We start from the raw sequence: 22266 nt of genomic DNA, 5'->3' as shown, positions 1-22266 counted from the left end.
CTGGAGTGGTGGACCAATCAGCTTTCGCCACTGCCCTTGCTTGAACCAATTCTTTCATGGTGTTTCTGCTTTCGTTTGTTCGCAGGGGCATGTCTGTATTTGTGAGACCATGTGTTTGTTTTAGCTTATATCTTTAGCTAGCAAAATTGAGCAAATACCTTCATTATCGATATTTAGCTATTTACTTTGTTTTCCTTAAAGGCGTGTCATCCATGCCGACTAGAGACGAGCATAAAAAGGAGTTGACAGCGTAGAATGTTCTTGGGTGTCGGCCCGCCCTGTATCACATCACGAGCAATTGCTGCAAATAGACGCGAGACGTCTAAAAAAAAAAAAAGACAAACGCATCGCTGGATATTCAAGTTCCCACTGTGGTTGTTGGCTATGGATGTTCCTCACTCTTTCACGTCACATGGAATTGTAGCACTAAACACTCTGTACAGTATCTCTTCCATAAGAAGTTATGGTAATGGTAATGGTTTTATTTCATTTGTACATGCATCAGATTACAATTGAGTGCATCCCATAATCAGTTCCCAGTTCCACATGTCCAAAAGGAGTAGGAAGAAGCAAAGCTCATTAAATCCTACCCCTCCATCTGGTACTTTTACAATCAGTAACTTGTTCACTTCCTGCTTTCCTAATATAATTGAAGTTTTTTATTATTTTATTAATTTGTTATTTTTTGTTATTTGATATTTATTTTTTTATTTTTATTTTTTATTTTTTATTTTTTATTTTTTATTTTTTATTTTTTATTTTTTATTTTTTATTTTTTATTTTTTATTTTTTATTTTTTATTTTTTATTTTTTATCACATACCGAAGGTGATATATTGATATATTACCATACAATTACATAATAGGTACCATAGTAACTGTCAATATAGTGATATATAAAGCAAGGAAATTGTCAAGGAAATATGTCAAGGAAATTAATCTGTTCTAGGGTCAAACAGCAGCCTATTTCACCACCTAGCTTGTTTGCAATGAATCGCTTACTCAAAGCATTAAGATCCAACAGTTCAAAATATAAATTATTGAAATGTTTCAATTCGTATGAAAGTTTTGATCAGGAGTGCGTTGTTAGCCAACATGGCATACAAATGCGATCATGTTTGATATAAGTATTGGTTTTTCCGCCGACGATGATTTAGGAGCGTGAGTGATGACGAGTTCCGCACAGCAACAAGCATGCTAGCTAAGTATGTTCATATTGGTATCGGAAATTAAGTGCTGAACTATATGTTCAATATAATAATATATTATTATTATTATTATATATAATGTCAAAGGTCAAATGTTAGCATCAATCGTATGGCTCATGTCATACTGGGCAAGTTCCAATTCTGGTTCCAAATTGGACCACTTCTGATGGTTCCGCTGTGTAAATTGAATTATGTGCAAAAAATAAATATTTATACACAGTAAATGAAATATTTTTGATACAATACAATACAAATAATTGCCCCCCACTGCTCTGTGACCGCTGTGCTAAAGGAAATAACAGGACCAAGTAAAGTAGGAAAAATAATGTCATGTAACTCGATATGCTGTTTAGTGTCCAGTCATTGCCACAACAAACTGAAAAATGTGATGCCGGCCCTTTAAGATCGAGTTGCGACCATTAGTCTCTGGTAAGATAAGCTCATAAAATGATATAACCCGCAAATGAGGAGCCATGTCGGAATGCCAACATGTCCACATAGCAGCTGGGCTTGTTTACAAGTGTGTGTGTGTGTGTGTGTGTGTGTGTGTGTGTGTGTGTGTGTGTGTGTGTGTGTGTGTGCGTGTGTGTGTGCGTGTGTGTGTGTGAGCCACAAAGGGAACCAAAGGGAGCCCTTGAGAGGGAATAACCAAATCGGTCAGCTTGCAGATGTTCAATAAATTCCACAACGGCAAAAATAAGACATGGGCCACAAAGTGCCAGATTGTTACGTGTTACGTTTTGGTGTGGTTTGGCCTCAAAAATCAAAATTCAGGCTCGATTTCTAAAATGATAAATACTGGCACGACACAATCTGCGAGGCACCAGAAGGACTATCGACCCTTAATCGGCGAAGGCAGCCTACAACGGCGGTGGATGATACGATAGCGTCTCGATGTAGCGCTGTCCTCCGTCCTCAGCATCCAGCAACTGTCAATCCCATCAATGTTACATGCCCTCATTTTCAACCCGTTAATCTCCAGGCTGGCAAGTATTTGACTCAGCATTTTTATCTCGCTGCTTCTTCTTCATGCAGCTCATCCTCACACGGAATTAACACTGATAGCACTTGGTGTAGTTAGCCCATAGCGCTGTCCTTGATAGCATGTAACACTCGTTTTTGGGAGTGTATCACTTTTTTTGCAACTTCAGACCAAAATTCTGTGGAATTGCTAGCAGGTTGCGGTGGCCGGAATCGGAAGTGATAGCATTAGCACAGTATTGTCAACATATACTGTAGAGTTGTTGTTAATGTTAGCTAGCACTGGTACTGATAGCGGAAAGAACAAGCAACAAAAGTGTATAGCAATGTCACGGCTAGCATATAACACTTCTTTATCACCTGCATATTCAGTATATATAGCACTTGTCGTGTTAGCATAATGCACTAGCAATGGTAGCATGTACTTTTGCTAGCCTGGGTCAGGCATCGGGAATTCATTCTTAAATTAGCAATACTGTACATGAGAATATTCCTAAAAAAATTAAATAACTATTTCCGGGGTGTGTGTTTTACGTTGACCGTGCTATGTACTTTTGCTAGCCTGGGTCAGGCATCGGAAATTCATTCTTAAATTAGCAATACTGTACATGAGAATATTCCTAAAACAAAATAACTATTTCGGGGGTGTGTGTTTTACGTTGACCGTGTTCCCTAATTGTCTTTATATTTGTCGCAATGGTAGCTAGTGCTATGTACTTTTGCTAGCCTGGGTCAGGCATCGGGAATTCATTCTTAAATTAGCAATACTATACATGAGAATATTCTTTAAAAAATTAAATAACTATTTCCGGGTATGTGTTTTATGTTGAACATGTTCCCTAATTGTCTTTATATTGGTCGCAATGATAGCTAGTGCTATGTACTTTTGCTAGCCTAGGTCAGGCATCGGGAATTCATTATTAAATTAGCAATACTGTACGTGAGAATATTCCTAAAAAAAAATTCTAAATAACTATTTCCGGGGTGTGTGTTTTACGTTGAACGTGTTCCGTAATTGTCTTTATATTTGTCGCAATGCTAGCTAGTGCTTTGTACTTTTGCTAGCCTGGGTCAGGCATCAGGAATTCATTCTTAAATTAGCAATACTGTACATGAGAATATTCCTAAAAAAATTCCAAATAACTATTTCCGGGGTGTGTGTTTTACGTTGACCGTGTTCCTTAATTGTCTTTATATTTGTCATATATTTTTATATTTATATTTTTTTAGTCTCATTTGCATGTGTTTATGTATATTCAGTTAGCGCTAAAGATGCCGGTTCTCTAACTAGATGCTAAAATGATAACTAGATGCTAAAATGGGATTTACATCATATCAGTGGTGTTTAAAGTAAAATCTATAAAATACTTGTTAATGGCTTTCAACACAACCGGACCTTTAATAAGACGTTTGAAAAGTAGTAACTGCGGCAGAACGGCGCCTATCCAAAAGGGAATTTTTCCTTTTGCCCATCTGGTCTGCATAAACGCTAGCACATCACAGGATCCTGAGGAGAAAGTATGTTTTCAAACGTAAATTATGTAAGGTTTTTTGACAGCCTTGACAAACGACCTCAATGCCGGGACTCAAATACGCAGGTTTTTCAGGCAAACTCTTGCTGACCAACCGCTACTGTACACTTCACATCCCGACCGGTCGCGTTGGAAGCAATTGGCGGTGTCTGACCAGTATTTGATACGTCACATCTTCGTAAGTCACTGTATGATATGGGAATGCCCCACTTTCCCGTATCAGATCCCGGATCTAGTGTGGATTTGTGGAATCGCCGTGTTGCCCCCCCCATACAAAAAGGACAAAACCAACAGTGGTGGTTCCATAAATGGTGCATTCAAAAACACCACCGATACGTTAAAGAGTTTTCACTTGGTACCGCAACACTACCCCCCCCCCCCCCCCATGCTTGCCATCCTTGGCTCCAGACCAATGCAGAGCTAAGAATCCAGTCCAGCCAGTTAAACCAGCTCTCCCATCAGCCATCAGATTTGCATTGTGTATAACTCTGGGTGTCATTTGGAACTAAAAGCAACTTACGACTCGCCCAACTCAGAAAAAAAGAATCAAGTATATGAACACGAATCCAACGATAAATATTTTGGCAATTATTACTTCATTCATTGTTTTTATTGTACTATGCTAGGTTAATTAGCCACTCCAAATTGTCCATAGGTATGAATGTGAGTGTGAATGGTTGTTTGTCTATATGTGCCCTGTGATTGGCTGGCCACCAGTCCAGGGTGTACCCCGCCTCTCGCCCGAAGACAGCTGGGATAGGCTCCAGCGCGACTCCTCGTGAGGAAAAAGCGGTAGAAAATGAATGAATGAATGAGTTCTCCTCCTATTTTGTGTGGAAGTGGTAACTTTTTGGCTTATTTTGTCTTTCCCCACCCTCAGCCATCTCAGTGTGGAGTCTGCATGTTCTCCCCGAGCATGCGCGGGTTTTCTCCGGGTACTCCAGTTTCCTCCCACATTCCAAAAAAACATGCTAGGTTAATCAGCGACTCCAAATTGTCCATAGGTATGAATGTGAGTGTGAATGGTTGTTTGTCTATATGTGCCCTGTGATTGGCTGGCAACCGGTCCAGGGTGTAGAAAGCTGGGATAGGCTCCAGCACCCCCTGCAACCCTCATGAGGATAAGCAGTAAAAAAATGAATGAATGAATGAATATATATTTTTGATAAAAAATGAAAAAAACAATAGAAAAATAGCAATGATAGCACTGTTGGATCTTAAGGAGGCTCTACACAGAGCTTCAAAATGCAAATATATGTAAGTAAATAGGAGTGAGATAGTGTACCCCGCCTCTCACCGGAAGACAGCTGGGATAGGCTCCAGCACCCTACGCAGCCCTCGTGAGGATAAGCGGTAGAAAATGAATGAATGGATATTATTAAAGAGTTTTTTTGTTGTTTTTTTTTTTGGTGCATGTACATCTCCAGTGAAGGATGCCCACTGGGGTACATTGTGGTCGTCTCCATTTCTCCTGCTTTAAATTGGCTTTCTTAGCCCAGGTTGATCAGGAAAAAGCACAAAAATGCTGCGTTGTTAAAAGTCCCGCCTACCCGGCAGTATATTTGTCCTTCATACAGTTGCACGTCCCTAAGCGCAAATGCACACATGCCCCCCCCCCCCACTCCCCCGCAGCTAACTACGAGCTAAACTTAAAGGCTGTGGCACACAAACCAAGCGATTCGCACGACTGTATGATCTTTCTCGTTGCAGTCGTCAGGTCGGGAGGCAGGTAGGGAGGCAACAGATGATACACAATCATGACCCATGTGACGTCTAAAATTAGCCCTTCTGGCTGACTGCCCGGCAATGGGAAACCACAATAGAGCACGCCATTAGCATGGGTGAGCATATGATGAAACACACGGTAAAACTTCTTCGCATCAACACAGCACATGTTGCGTTTTGAGCCACGGCAACCAGTCTCGATAGCAATCAATGCCACGTCATCAATAAACAATACGTGATTGTTTTGAATCCATTCATTCATTTGATGATTTGACACCGCCCGATGTCTTTCTTGTTACTCTTGAATTACAATGTTTTCTTCCTGATGATCATCTTTCCTGTTACCGTTTCCTCGAGCTGCCACTTGATCCTCGCTAGTCTTTTTTTTTTTTTTTTTTTTTAACCTGCAGGGTCAGTGTGTCACAAGCTGCCTAAGTACAGCGTGAAAATCACCCTCGCCTGAATTAGCAGCATTTCAAGGGATGAGCGTTTACGGGTTTGAAGAAATAGCTTAGCGTTCAAATGTCACCAATGGAGGAGCAGCAGGAGATGTTTGATTTTTTTTTTTTTTTTTTTAAAGAGGTCAAGAGCATAATTGTGACAATATGATGGGTTAAAATATGGCTATGTAGTGCATCTGACAGAAGTATGTGGAGTTGACTTTTTAATATGAGGTGACCATCTCAACAAACGGTGTCTAAAGTGCAACATTTGAACCATTTGCGTTTTATTTTTCCAACAAGCCTAACACATGTAGAGTAGATGAATGATGGCGCTAGCTGCAGGAGGAAAAAAATGCTGCAGCTATGAATCCAACAAGGTCAAGTCACACTCAACATTTTCCAACAGGAAGATATTTTGACAAGATGCGATGCTGCGAAACTGCATATTTTGAAAGTATAATACTGGTATCGGGCTGCACGGCGGTCGAGTGGTTAGCGCGCAGACCTCACAGCTAGGAAACCAGGGTTCTATTCCACCCTCAGCCATCTCTGTGTGGAGTTTGCATGTGGGTTTTCTCCAAAAACATGCTAGGTTAATTGGTGACTCCAAATTGTCCATAGGTATGAATGTGAGTGTGAATGGTTGTTTGTCTATATGTGCCCTGTGATTGGCTGGCCACCAGTCCAGGATGTACCCCGCCTCTCGCCCGAAGACAGCTGGGATAGGCTCCAGCACCCCCCGACCCTTGCGAGGCTAATCGGTAGAAAATTAATGAATGAATGAATACTGGTATATTGTCACGGTATCAAATTTTTCTGGTCAATAGTTTTTGTCGATAATCGATATTATTGACAGCATTTTTTTAGACAATTTTTTCATGAATTACACGGCATCAAAACCCCCTGTACATCATATGAAAAGCAATAAACTTTAATTTCTCCACAGCATTTAACATTACAATAGGAATGTCAAGAGCTTTGAAATGAAATAAATAACATCATAACAAATGATGGTGTACTGACGTGCGCAGACAGCTGCAGAGTGAAACCTCTTGCCGTCCAGCGTGTGTGCAAACACAAACAAACCCGCTTGCATGCACGTGTCAATTTATTGAAACCCTAAAATTATCGACTTGGTTTTTATTGATCGTTCAATTGAAAAATGTAAACCTTACTATTAAATAACATAGTACAGTACCAGTATCATATATTCAAAGGGATAATGATGCGATGATAAATGCATTTTAAAGTTGCTAGAAGTAGCACTGAATGACAAAAACATTAACCACGTCAAATGAATTGAGTGAATAAGTAATATTATAATATGATAATACAATGATCAGTGTCATCATTTGTTTGTTTGGCAATGCCGCTTGTCTAAAGAACTTCCGCAAACTTTTTTTTTTTTTGAATGTGGAAACACTGTTTGAACGTGGGAATGAAGACTGACTCAATCGTTTAATTAAACATCAACGAGCGATTAATCATCCTGTCTTTTGTGTCAGGATGCGAGGGAAGAACCAATGAATGGCGATAGACTAAATGACTCATCCTGTCTGACGTGAAAATGAACAATATCAAGTGGATTATGGGGCTTTTCCTCCTCTTTTTAATGGTAATATTACATAAGGAATATTTCTTTTTTTTTTATTTCATATGAGTTTTTTTTTTTGGGTGGGAGGATAGGCCACTTTCTTAAGTAAGTCAACAATCATTTATGAATATGGGATAGTGAAGCATATATATAGTGATACAGTGTTCATTCGCTCCATCGCGGTTCACCCTTTGCGGCCTTGCGGTTTCGTTTTTGCTAAATTTTTGTGTTTTTTTTTGTCTGTTTGTTTGTTTTTTAACAGCAAACCATGAAATAGGAAGTCTGTGCCAAATCCTTGCAGACGTTGTGGCTGTAGTGCGTCATTGCGGAATCAATGAATCTTTGCTTCAAAATTTTTGCTACGCAAAATTTTCTTTTTTTTTTAACGCAAAATTTTCAACGCAAAAGTTTCTTAGGACCGGTTGTAGGAGTGAAATACGTACGAGACAGCTGGGATAGGCTCCAGCACCCCCGCAACCCTTGTGAGGATAAGCGGTAGAAAATGAATGAATGATGTTTTGCAAATTTGGAGTGGTCAGACCAGAGCAGGAGGGGATAGTAAAGAAGAAAAACGAAAACAGACGAGGGAGTGCATTTTTAGACAAAATTTAGTCTAAACAACGATGCCACAACGATGCTACTCCGGTTTCCTCCCACATTCCAAAAAACATGCTAGGTTAATTGGCCACTCCAAATTGTCCATAGGTATGAATGTGAGTGTGAATGGTTGTTTGTCTATATGTGCCCTGTGATTGGTTGGCGACCAGTCCAGGGTGTACCCCACCTCTCGCCCGAAGACAGCTGGGATAGGCTCCAGCACCCCTGCGACCCTCGTGAGGAAAAAGTGGTAAAAACTTAGCAGTAGAAAATGAATGAATGAATAATAATAATAATAATAATTGTAAATAAATACACAGTTGACTACTTGTGGGGACCTATCCTCCGCAATAAACAAGTGAAGACTGTATAGTCATCTGCATATGTCGTATGGCTAACAGATCTGCTAAATGACAATTTTAAAGGCACTCTGAAGAGTTTGAACATGAAATTGAACAATATAACGTGCCGATCAAGTCAATTTTTCAACAAACAATCCTGTTTTGTTACAATAACAATAGCAGCCCTTATCTTTGTAATTGGACGCACTCCTTCCTTCGCGGGCGCTCTGTGTCACTGATACCATCAGACCGCTATGTCATCTTAATGCTGCGATCGATGTGACGTGACTATGAATTTTTTCCTTCAGTCATATCTTTCTATTCTTTCTATGGAGGCCGGACACACTTTTTAAGCTGGTGACGTCAAGCACAGAAGGGTTAAAAGTGCAACTGCAGGACGACAACAAGGCCTGGCACCAAAGCGGGTCCGCTGTCGCCGGGCAGTATTTTTAGGGAGAGGTTCAAGCGAGGACAGACGCCCCCCCACCCTCACCAACCAGCCAAGCCAACAGCCCTCGCACTTTTACGGGGTGTCAGGTCCGGCTTGCATTGTGTGCTGCTTTTCAGTAAACTTCTTGCATGCTTTGTTATGTGCACATTAGCGCTAACGGCTCCAATAGCACATCATCAAATACAATAAATTAAAAAAAAAACATTTTTTTAATGGGGCAAACAGCCCCAGGTCTACAGCTACAGCTACAGTCACAAACAAATTTTAAACGTTTATAATCATTTTATTACATTCCTCCCCCAACACGATAAAAGCATTCTAATCATATTAAATATCTTAAAGTGGCGCCGAGTCATTATCGGCTTGTTTACGTTTATCATTTATAACGGTATAAGTCATTTTAAGTCATCTATACCGTTATCTATATATTAAAAGTACAAACTTTGATTTTGAGCATTTGGAGTTTTTTTTAAGATAATTATAAAACATATTGTGATGTATGATAATAGTATTTTATGTGCAAAGGTGTCCAAAGGGAGTATGTGGTACTACGTAGTAGAATACTAATGCCAAATAATCAGTTCTGTAACCATACCTTTGTACCAACACATGAACAACAGGCGGTATTGACCAAATTATGATGATTCATTCATTTTTTTATTATTTGGTTCTCCAGAAAAGCAGAGGAGTGGTCCATCCATCTTTTCTGTGATTTCCATTCTAAAATAAAAATGTTTTTTTCAGCCGCTTCAATGCGAAAAGCCTCTCGACCAGACAGCCGACGAGTACGCTAACTATTCATGAATTCCAGGTGAACACTTCCATGGGGGGAAAATAACCTCATTCTCATCGCGGCGCCGGACTGGACCGCTCGCAGCGAGAGGCAAGTTTGAACCGAGGTGATTTATTCATGTCTTCGCCCTAACATGTAGAAGAAGACATTTTCCGCAGACTTGAAAGCGTCCGCTTCTATTCCGTTATTGACCTTCACAAAGACGACAACATGTGAAATTTGTCGCAAATCGACCACTAATTGACTTTGTTACATATATTTAAGTGTTTTTGCATAAGAGGCAAAAAGAGGTGATGATGCAACTGCACAATATAAGAGATCATGTTTGGTGCAGTAAAAACCAGTAAAAACGTCCAAGAGCTTGGCACGCACATTTTGCTTAAATTTGTGTAAAAGTGAAAGTTATGCTTGAGATGTTGTGCTTTTGGGCTGCATGGCGGATAAGTGGCCTCACAGCTAGGAGACCCGAGTTCAATCCCACCCTCGGCCATCTCTGTGTGGAGTTTGCATGTTCTCCCCGTGCATGCGTGGGTTTTCTCCGGGTACTCCGGTTTCCTCCCACATTCCAAAAACATGCTAGGTTAATTAGCGACTCCAAATTGTCCATAGGTATGAATGTGAGTGTGAATGGTTGTTTGTCTATATGTGCCCTGTGATTGGCTGGCCACCAGTCCAGGGTGTACCCCGCCTCCCGCTCAAAAGACAGCTGGGATAGGCTCCAGCACCCCCTCGCGACCCTCGTGGGGATAAGCGGTAGAAAATGAATGAATGAATGTCAAAATGTGTATGTATAATTTTGTCATTTTGACATCAAAATGTGTAAAAAAAATTAATTACATTTTGATGTAATTATCAAAAATTACAAAATTACACATACACATTTTGACATCAAAATGTAATTTTTAAAAAAATTAATTTAAAAAAAATTTAAAAATACACATTTTTTAAATAAAAAAAATGTAAAATACACATTTAGATGTCAAAATGTGTGTGTGTCATTTTGTAATTTTTGATAATTACATCAAAATGTAATTTAAAACCTTTTTTTTTAAATACACATTTTCTCACCCAAAAGACAGCTGGAATAGGCTCCAGCACCCCCCATGACTCTCGTGAGGATAAGCGGTAGAAAATGAATGAATGTCCTTTTCTGTCTTTTTATGTTGAGAACTGATATTTTGTTGAAAAAAAAGGTAGAAACAAAGTTTCTTTGTCGCAAATCGACCACTAATTGACTTTGTTACATATACCGTACTTTTTTCCACTCGCTTGCCAACTCGACGTCCAGATAAAAATGATGCAATATTATTCCCCCGCTAATAAATCCTCCCTTTATGGGGATCATAATGTCCTAATCTTATCCGATCTGTTCCGAGAGCGACGTCAATTTATTCTAACGGCCGTTTCGGAGTTCTACTGAGAGGTCATTGTCATTTTTTTATGTAAGCTTTCTACATAAATCAGAACTGAACTGGCAGTAAAAATACACATACAGTAGTACTGCTAGATTAGGTAACAAAAATTACTGCTAATTATCTAACATAACAAGTCGGCATCTTTACAAGCAGTTTTGAGTGATGAAAAAGCATAAATGCATGAATCTGGTGTTCCTCAGGGTTCTATGGTTAGCCCACTATTTATACAGTTGTAGGCTCGAACACAATGACGGAATGAGAGTCCTCTCGACATGACACAACACCCTCATAATCAAATGGGTGCGCACGTATTGTCAAAAAAATCCAAGCTATCTTTTTAACGCAGGGGTCTCAAACACGCGGCCCGCGGGACACTAGTTTAGGCCCCCGCCTTGATATGAAAGTTTAATGTTTGATATGGATGCTGTATGGTATCATGTACCCAGAAAAAATTATTACGTTTGATTAATGTTCATGTTAAAGGTTAAATAACTGTTAATAGTTATCCTCCCTATCCGTGTGGAAGTGGTAAGTTTTTGGCTTTTTAAGTTCAAAGGAAATAACTTGAAGGCTACCGTTTAGGTTGCTAGCTCTCTAGTTTGCGAGTAAGCATGTGTCTCAAGACCCTGCAGTTGCGCAATATGTTGTAAATAAAAAGAGTATAAATGTGACTATAGTCGTGTTTTGTCATGTCTACAGGGCTCTAATAATGCTTTGGTAATTTTAATCTGAAAAAAAATAATTTGTCTACCCACCAACTATATGTGGTTTCCTAAGTTTTTATTATTTGCCGTTTTATTGTTATTATTATATTTATTTATTTATTACTGATTGATTGATTTTCTTTATTCTTGATTTGTTTATTTAATTATTATTTATTTATTATTTATTTTATTTTATTTGTTTATTTATTAAAATAAAAAGTAAGATATTTGAGAACAGAGCTTTTATTGTAGAAAATTAGATCCAAAGCAAAGTTTTTTTCATTTTTCTGTTTTTAATAAATGCATTTTTTTTTGTCTTTTTGGGAAAACCTGATGCGGCCCAGTCTCACCCAGACCCGAGCTCCAGTGGCCCCCAAGTAAATTGAGTTTGAGACCCCTGTTTTAATGCAAACGAGCGTCTTACGATACCCGATGTTTACCATCGAGAGACATTCTCAACACACATCCGTCAAATTCATTAAAAAAATATCCCCAATTAGTAACACATAGTATAAATATATTGCAATATTACATGATACATGATATTCGCTGTCACATCCTTCCCCTCCAAAACAAGCCACCTCGTAAAGGCGAGAACCCATCATGCAACGGGAGCTCCTGTGCACGCTTCATGTTAAGATTTAATTGCAGATTTAGTATCCAGCGGCGTCTGAATTAATCCAATCATTTCCATCCATTCATTTAGCGGAGGAACATACAATTAAAGGCTGATTAGGGAGCTCTCTGGAGTACGCCTTTTCATCCCCTTTGGAGAACATTGAGAGTTGCAGCGGGTCCGGCGCGAGACATTCGACTTGCTTAAAAGTGGCGCTGCCTCGAGACTTTGGTCGTAATTCAAGTAAAATGCAAGAAATCGCCATTGTTAGCGTTTTTAAACGGCGTGGGAGAACCTCAGAAGTCATGAAACACACACATTTAAAGGATGGAGGGTTGTTTCAGACAGAAAACTATCCGAGACTAGTGGTTAGCGCGCAGACCTCACAGCTAGGAGACTCGAGTTCAATTCCACAATGTGAGTGCACAATGTAGCAAAAAGTGGTTGACTTATTTTTACACTTGTGTTACAGCTAACAGTGTCAAAAAGTCATCAAAAGTAGTTTTATTTACATTCCTAAAAATATCAGCAAAAAAAATCGGCTGATATCGGATGAAAGTTGGACAATATCATGCTAGGTTAATTAGCGACTGGGATAGGCTCCAGCACCCCCGTGACCCTCGTGAGGATAAGCCGTAAAAAATGAATGAATAATAATAATTGGCAAAAATATCACAAAGGGAAAAAATGTAAACGTACACATTTTGATGTCAAAATTACAAAATTACACATACACATTTTGACATCAAAATGTAATTAAAAAAATTTAATTAAAAAAATTTAAAAATACAATGTAATTTTGTAATTTTTGATAATTACATCAAAATGTAATAAAAAAAAATTAATTAAAAAAATGTTTAAAATACACATTGGAATAGGCTCCAGCACCCCCCACGACCCTCGTGAGGATAATGAATGAATGTCCTTTTCTGTCTTTTTATGTTGAGAACTGATATTTTGTTGAAAAAAAAGGTAGAAACAAAGGGTTTTTTTCCTGATGATTCCTGATTCCATGTTTGTATAGCCCGAGAACAATTTTGGGCAATTGTATTTTTGAATGAGTTAATCGGGATTTTTTAAACGTTTGACAAAAAAAACTGTTAACCGCCACAGATTATTTGTATTTACATGATTTCCAGTAAGGTTAAATTGTTTTCTTCCTCTATTTTCCGCCTCATTGCAGCCAACAGGAATGTGTCATTTGCATAATACAACAAGAAAAAAAATCATTCCAATAAGAGAGGTTTTCCCTCGCTCTCTCTTGGGGATCTTCGGTTAAATAGTTTTTTTTTTTTTTTCACAAAGTCATCGGGAATGCTCAGATGAGCAGCCATCTTTAATTAAAACCATTTACAGAGGAAACGAATAGTGAGCGAGGGAAAAAAGAAAGGAGCCAGGGGATTTTACACTCTGTTATCCAAAGCTTTTGGCGGATCAAAGTTTTGACTATTTTTTATTTTTTTTGAATGATTGCATAACTTTTTTTTTTTTTTTTTTGCCTATGAAATATTGGTACGACTCAGTAGCTCGGGTGGATCTGTCCTCCCGGAAGCATGTAGGCCACCTCTGACTGACATCCTGTCTGACATGAGGGCTAAGCTGGATCTCATTAGGACTAAGGTGGCAGTGATCCTGTCCGCTTCGCTTTGGCTCCTGCCGCCGCCACCGCCACCGCTTTGCAAAGAGGAACGGGCGCTCGATCGGCCCTCGTTAGAAGCACTCACACACTCTCTGCGCTCCCTACGCCGTATCGAGCGTCTAGACGCAACACGTGTCCACGGGTTACCGAATAAACACGCCAAACAGCGCACATAGTTAAATAAAAAAGCGACAGTGAGATAATCAGGTTCAGGGTGAGATGAGCCGTGAATACATGCGCTCGTCAGCCGCTTAATTAGGTACACCAGCACTGTCTAATGAGTATCAAAAGTTCTGCCGCAGTTTTCAGACTTTTACTAGTAAAGCAGAATATTCCAAAATGGACACCAAGCTGCTTATTACGTAGCATAAATGTTGCAATCAACGCCTTTATTGTGTTCCAACATTGGTTCTCTTGATGCTGTATTGTGTTACATATTTGTTGATAATAAATGCTCAAAAAATAAAATAAAATAAAATAAAATAAAAAAGATAATAAATGCTAAAAAAAAATAAAATAAAATAAAATAAAAAAGATAATAATTGCTTAAAAAATAAAATAAAAAAGATAATAAATGCTCAAAAAATAAAATTAAATAAAATTAAACAGATAAATGCTCAAAAAATAAAATTAAATAAAATTAAAAAGATAATAAATGCTCAAAAAAATACAATTAAATAAAATTAAAAAGATAATAAATGCTCAAAAAATTAAATTAAATTAAATTAAAAAAGATAAAAATGCTCAAAAAAAGTTCCATGCACTCAAATCATTATGATAGCAGTTTTACAATTATCACCTTGTTTTTCTTTGTTTTTTTGTCAAAGAAAAAACAACAACCGCTATTGTGTCTTTGTAAAAGTAATCATTCATGAAATAAATTTGTAACAGTCTAATACTTGCGTAATTTATCCCAAAATATTGTCTTCCCTCTCACTCATTTTCCTACAACATCCTCTTCAAGTATTAAACAATCAAGTATACAGGATTTATTATTTATTCTTCTAATTCTTCTATTTATTCTTTATTTATTCTTCTAATTTCTATATTTTGTACTGTCATACTGTCTTGCACTAAAAATGGAGCTGCTGTAATTTCATTCTAGTATATGTAAAATGACAATAAAAGGCATTCTGATTCCGATTCTGTACACTTTTTCCATTGTTGTTTATGCGTATTTACAGACAAATAAAGAAATAGTGACAGGAAGTAAAGAAGACGGTGACGCACTTGGTCATCACACTGAAAATTTGAGATTTAAATGTCAAAATTGTTTTTTTTCCGGAACCTTTTGTCTTAAAACTCATCTAATGACTCATATAAAATGCAAATTAAGTATTTAGTCATAAAATAAGTAAATAAATTAGAGCATTGTTTTATGTAAATGCTACAGTTGAGATTTCAGGAAACTGTGACGAATACCAAAATATGGAGTTTTTTTTGTTCTTTTAATATACAAAAATCTATGAAGTCAATAATTTTTATGTTTTTTATCCTCACTTAGGTCACACGGGAGAAAAGTGAAGCCTATCCCAGCTGACTGGACCAACCAATCGCCAGCCAATCACGTGGCGCATCCACACAAGCAAGCATTCACACCAATGGATGATTTACATCTACAGGTCAACCTAACATGTATATATTTGGAAAGTGGGATGAACCCGGAAAAACCCACAAACACACCAGGAGAACATACAAACTCCACACGGAGATGTCCAATAGTGGCCCACATGTTAAACACTAGTCCACCGTGCAATGTAATTAAGATTTGTAACAATGGAACTGGTTGTTTCTATGTAACTTTTTTTTTTTTAGTGGAAAAAGCATTTTCCAAACAAATTTGCCTAAGTTTCCACCGTATGCGGAACAATTTGTAATATATCTGTCAATTAAAAACGCATGACTTCAGAAGTGCACGTAAAAAGCAATAAATCATCGTCCTCGTCTTTGCCATACGCCACCAATAAATAACCACACGGTGACGAAACGCTGTAAAAAGTGATGTTTGTTTTCCATCCCTGCTCCCTCCCTAAGTCTGAGAACCAACAGCCAAGCTGAAGTCAAATACGAAGCGACAAGCAAAGATGGCTGAGTTGAGTGATTACAAAGAAAAAAGTGTTTTAGAGAAAAATCCAATAAGGAAAAAGTTCTTATCTAATAAATTTCCATTTGCGGGGGAATTCTGCACAACATCACACAGCCGGTCTGGACTTGTCATGGAATCAGGAGGGAGCGATGGACTTCCATGCAGTGTCCTTTAATTGGCAGGGAGCCCTATTTGCACTTAATAATCATTCATATACATTGTACGTATATATACGTACGCATTTATAGACAAACAACCATTCTTCGGGCGAGCCAGCCAATCACAGGGCACATATAGACAAACAACCTTTCTTCGGGCGAGCCAGCCAATCACAGGGCACATATAGACAAACAACCATTCTTCAGGCGAGCCAGCCAATCACAGGGCACATATATAGACAAACAACCATTCTGCGGGCGAGCCAGCCAATCAAAGGACACATATAGACAAACAACCATTCTCGGGCAAGCCAGCCAATCACAGGGCACATATAGATAAACAACCATTCTCGGGCGAGCCAGCCAATCACAGGGCACATATAGACAAACAACCATTCCTCGGGCGAGCCAGCCAATCACAGGGAACATATAGACAAACAATCATTCTTCGGGCGAGCCAGCCAATCACAGGGCACATATAGGCAAACAACCATTCTTCGGGCGAGCCAGTCAATCACAGGGCACATATAGACAAACAACCATTCCTCGGGCGAGCCAGCCAATCACAGGGCACATATAGACAAACAATCATTCTTCGGGCGAGCCAGCCAATCACAGGGCACATATAGGCAAACAACCATTCTTCGGGCGAGCCAGCCAATCACAGGGCACATATAGACAAACAACCATTCTTCGGGCGAGCCAGCCAATCACAGGGCACATATAGACAAACAACCATTCTTCGGGCGAGCCAGCCAATCACAGGGCACATATAGACAAACAACCATTCACACTCACATTCATACCTATGGACAATTTGGAGTCGCTAATTAACCTAGCATGTTTTTGGAATGTGGGAGGAAACCGGAGTACCCGGAGAAAACCCACGTATGCATGGGGAGAACATGCAAACTCCACATAGAGATGGCCGAGGGTGGAATTGAACCTCCTAGCTGTGAGGTTTGCAAGCTAACCACTCAACCACCGTGCAGCCTATATAATATTCATATATAATTCTATTCTATAGCTTTGCCTTTGACCTGTTTGAATAGTTGTAGCTTTGCGAATGCAACTGTTTATTTTGTCTGGCAACAAAAGCGTGTCATACATCATTCATAATCTATGACGCTGCCGATGCTTTGGCTTGTTAAAAAACATATTTACACACGCCCCCCCCATAACTAGTCCCACGTAAACAAACACTGCGACTGTGATAAGGGGTAAACTTTGCCTCTGTGGTACAACAGAACATCGCCTAATACAAGCAGAACTTCATGCGGTCGATTCCTTCTCAAAGCATGAATTCCGACTCCCATAAGCGATGTGGCTAAATAAAGAACCGCCCCTTTAAAAGATACAGGAAGTTCCTCATCATGAACACACAGCCAACGCACGCTTGAGGTCATCCAAACTAGAACCACATCCAACAAGCTCCTCACCTCGACATGCCGTCCGCAATGCAGTTCTGACCCGGGTATCCTTCACCTCGGCCCGACAGCGACCCCTGCGGCATGCCGGGCCGGGATTTCCACGACTCCATCAATGCGGCGACAGGCGAAATGAGATTTAACAAAGGGTTGGGTTGGTCCCGGAAGGACATTGTTCCTTGCGTTCCGATCTGGTAATGGAATGAGTGTCCGCCGGAATTAACTCCAACAATGGCCGACGTGGGAACGCCGTTGCTGTCTTGGTAGTAGCCGGCGTCGCTGGACTCCTGTTTTACCGTTTTGGACAGGACACTGTTGGAGAACACGTCGGACTCATAGTTCCCGTTCATGGACACCGGGGGTCCTAAGATTCCGGAGAGACTGTATTCGTCGATGTTATTCCTCAGGGATAGGTAGGTGGTCTCCGAAGCGGGGAAGAGACCAAGCGGCGGCGACTGATCGCTGTAGGACTGCTGATTCATGCAACTTTCGTTTTTGTTTGGTTCGTTCTTTATTTGCGTGATAACCGTTGTGCTAGCGGTGTTGCATTTGGAACCACCTAAGCACATGCTCCTAAAATCGGTTCCCGGTTCGTTCTTGATGTACTTCACCATTCCCATCTGGTCCAAGCCCACGTTGAAAACTTCCCCGTCTACCATCTCCACTTTAGGGAATTCAAAGGGTTTGAAGTCTGGCTCAGTATTCAGACCAGCAGCTTCCGGACTATGCGAGTCATTCTGAACTAAACCCAGTTCACTGACAGGACTGGAGACCGGGAACCCGCCCGAAGAGGGGTTCTGTGGGCTACCGATAGCCATTGTAGCCCCTGTGGCCGGACTGGAGGCGGGCGGTCGGACTGTGCTGGTGGGGCTCGAGACGGATGACCTCACGTTACAGGAAGTGACGCAGGACGGCGGCGACCTCACACTACTCATACTCTGCGGGCTGGACATGGGCGACCTCATGACGCTGAGGGGGCTGGCGAGAGGGGGCGAGCCCACGGTGCTGGACTCGACAGGGCTACATGTGGCTGAATTTCTGCGTTTGATGCTAGCCAGGGTTTGCGCACAAGGCGTGTGGCTGACAGGACTGGTAACCGACGGCGGTCCAAAGCATGCAGGGGGACTGGTGGTGGAGGACACCATGTTGTTACCGCCCCCTGGGCTGGAAGAAGCCAGCACGGAAACAGAGCTCACCGGAGTCCCGGGTATGGACTCTCTGGGAGTGCTGGTTGGCTGCTGGAACTTGAAAGGTTTCATCTTGGGGTTATTGGCCGGGTTCTCCTCCAGGAGCCGCCCACATACCGGGTACTGAATTTTCCTCGGGCTGGTGCTCCCCCCGTGCTGGCTGAAAGCAAAGTCCGCCTCCCTGGCAGCGTTCATGTAGAGCCCCATGGACTCTGCCACGGTTTTGGAAAGCTCCTTGGAGTCCATTTCCGGTTTGTGACTGTGCACGGAGTTGTTGAAGTGCGGTAGGGAAAAATGCTGGTTCTGGCCCGGATGAAGTGGCGGCTGCTCCGGCTTCTTGGCGTCTTTGGCGTCAGCGCTCGGACTCGCATTGACGATGTCCATTAGGATGTCACCGCCGCTTAGATTCGAATCTTCCGGCGTGAAGCAGAACTCCGTGGTGCCAGGAATCTGAGACCATTTGTTATCGGCGTTGCTTCCGTCGAAGAAACTTTGGTATCTTTTGGTCTCCATTGCTGGTTCATGGAGTCACCTTGTAAGGAGACGGATACAAATAAAGTTAGAAGACAAATAACCAACTCAGAGAAAGCGGTTTGATATCAATATGTGATTAATCAGAGATTATTCATTCATTCATTTTTTACTGCTTTTCCTCATGAGGTTCGCGGGGGTGCTGGAGCCTATCCCAGCAGTCAGCAGGTACACATAGACAAACAACCATTCTTCGGGCGAGCCAGCCAATCACAGGGCACATATAGACAAACAACCATTCTTCGGGCGAGCCAGCCAATCACAGAGCACATATAGACAAACAACCATTCTCGGGCAAGCCAGCCAATCACAGGGCACATATAGACAAACAACCATTCTTCAGGCGAGCCAGCCAATCACAGGGCACATAGAAACAAACAACCATTCTCAGGCGAGCCAGCCAATCACAGTGCACATATAGACAAACAACCATTTTTTCGGGCAAGCCAGGCTATTACAGGGCATATATGTTTTTTGTTTTGGCCTGAATTTTCTTTTAAATCCCAAAATATGGAGATAATTTTTTTCTATATCCAATCAAATCACACATCCCCACATTTGAATGGTTATTGCTTTTCGCTCGCTGAAAATTTGAAAATAAGAACAAAATCCCAAAATTGGAAGCTTATGTCAAATCAAAACATTTTTTACTTTTTTTTTTCAGGCAAAAACTAACAGCGGGGTCGCATGGGGGTCATGTTGGCCACACAGTCAGGAGATCGAAATGTTCTCCCCGTGTCGGTTTTCTCCGGGTACTCCGGTTTCCTCCCACATTCCAAAAACATGCTAGGTTAATTAGCGACTCCAAATTGTCCATAGGTATGAATTTTGAGTGTGAATGGTTGTTTGTCTATATGTGCCCTGTGATTGGCTGGCCACCAGTCGGGGGCGTACCCTGCCTCTCGCTTGAAGACGGCTGGGATAGGCTCCAGCATATCCACGATCCAAGTGAATATAAGCATAGTAAATGGATGCATGGAAACTAACAGCACAACTCAGCTGATAGTGATACTACACATCCCAGAATGCACTGCATCACATAAGCAAAAGCTCCTTCCTCATGGAAATGATACCCTGACCCACCCCTGGCAAAATGTAATAATTTGACATTCTACCCATCAGTCAGCAAACCTTTAGCAATGATGCTAACTATTATGATGTTAACTGTATCTATGGGAGTATTGCTAATTCAAATACATTAAATAAGGGCAATTAAATCACATTTTTCTCCTCTTCATATGGGAAATGTAAAAAATGTGATTTTTTTCGAGTGTTCCAGTGGGGTTTCCACAGAGTATTGTGTAAATTCTAGCATTAATGCTAGGTCTTGGACAACACAAGTGTCAAGTTTATAAGAGCTGTAGCCGCTTCCCCCATGAAGTACGGTGGCCTTGAAGGGTCAAAAATGTTGACTGTGTAATACGATTTTTTTTTGAGGGGGGGGGGCGCTGCCTGTCATGAAGCAACACGATAACAGTTGACACGTTAACGTAAAAAAAACACAGGTCGTGTAATTACACGTCCCGGTAAGAGTTAATGAGTCAAAGTGACGTCTCCAGCCCTTTAAATTCCACACCTCTGCCTCGCTTCTATTGGCCCACTGAAACCACCAAATCCCCCCCCTCTTCCAGTTCCTGCCCCACTTAAGTATGACGCCTTTTGATTGGTCCTGGGGGCTTGTCAATCAATAGTTGCAGCCTCAGCCACAACAGTGCTGCGACACAAAGTTGGATCGGTTTGTTATGGTGGTTTTTTTTATTCTTATTTTGACTTGTGGTGCAAAAACACTGATAATATGTGAGGAAATTGATCATTTTAACAAGAGCCTGGGGCGTTTGTAGTCGCGCCATGAGTATACACCCCCTGCGGTTATGTTTGAATAAAACCCACATTAGCATGTTGCATTTAAAGAAAAACAGAAAACTGAGCTGCCACTAAACTTCTTTATCATTCCCTTAAAATTAATCAGCCTAATGCGAGTCAGTTAGTTAGGAAGGACACTAAACTTAATGCAGACTTGTTTAAAAAATGGCTGACGAGATTTAAAAAAAGTTATTCTCCTTTAAATCAAGGGTTGCATGCAAAACATTTAAAAAAAAATGCGCATTTGTTCTTTCTGGCTTACCTTAATAAATACGACATTCGTGGGGAGGGGGTGCTGTCAGGTGCCTGTGTGCATCCACGGAACGCTGATAATGAAAATATAGCGTGGGTTTTTTTTATCAATGCGTCCGCTGCATAGTTGCGCCAGTTTGCGACAGTGCGCCTCTTCCTGGTAATCCTCAGCGGGGCTGCGAGCTGCTCCTGACGGACTGACAGTCGGACGGTACCGCAGCTTGCGTTGGAGTGGAAGTGGAAGTGGAAGAAGTGGAGAGAGGAGGGTGGGCAGAAGCAGCGGGAGGGAGGAGGAGGAGGTGGGGTCTCGCACTGTGACGTCACTTTCAACGACAACCTCTCAAAAGCTTATCATGATAATAAACATAATAAAGAAGAAGAATGGCGCTGAAGATATAAACAGACGACTTGCAAGTGAAGAGTAAGGTCAGTGTGTGTGCGCGCGCAACACAGCCCCGCCCACTCCGTGTCAGGAAGAAGGGGGCGGGGCTTAACAGGCAGGTAGACAGGCAGGGATCGGCCATCGTCATCGTCATTCAATGAACGTACTATAAAACCTGTAAAAAAAAAAAAAACATTAATTCACACATATAACAATGTTTATTTTATTAATGCACAAGGTTTTTTATTCTTATACTCACTTTATTAAAAAAAAGCCATACACCATTGACATACTGTACTGTACTGTATCATTATTGTCCATGTCATGGCAGATACTTCCACT

At 40.8% G+C, this 22266-nt stretch overlaps 1 protein-coding gene across 1 annotated transcript in view; it reads right to left on the bottom strand.

Moving 5' to 3' along the window:
• nr3c2 (nuclear receptor subfamily 3, group C, member 2) overlaps positions 1-21961 on the bottom strand; it is a 72856-nt gene extending 50895 nt beyond the window's left edge. The window contains exons 1-2 of the mRNA XM_058088192.1: positions 21553-21961; positions 17722-19428 (exon numbers count right to left, since the gene is read on the bottom strand). Of these exons, the coding sequence (XP_057944175.1) occupies positions 17722-19409 (1688 nt within the window). The 5' untranslated portion in view covers positions 19410-19428; positions 21553-21961. The remainder of the gene's footprint in view (positions 1-17721; positions 19429-21552) is intronic.
• Positions 21962-22266: the final 305 nt, after the last annotated feature.

Source organism: Doryrhamphus excisus, chromosome 1, assembly GCF_030265055.1.
Source record: "Doryrhamphus excisus isolate RoL2022-K1 chromosome 1, RoL_Dexc_1.0, whole genome shotgun sequence".
Lineage (NCBI taxonomy): Eukaryota > Metazoa > Chordata > Actinopteri > Syngnathiformes > Syngnathidae > Doryrhamphus > Doryrhamphus excisus.
This window is presented reverse-complemented; position numbering and strand designations above follow the sequence as displayed.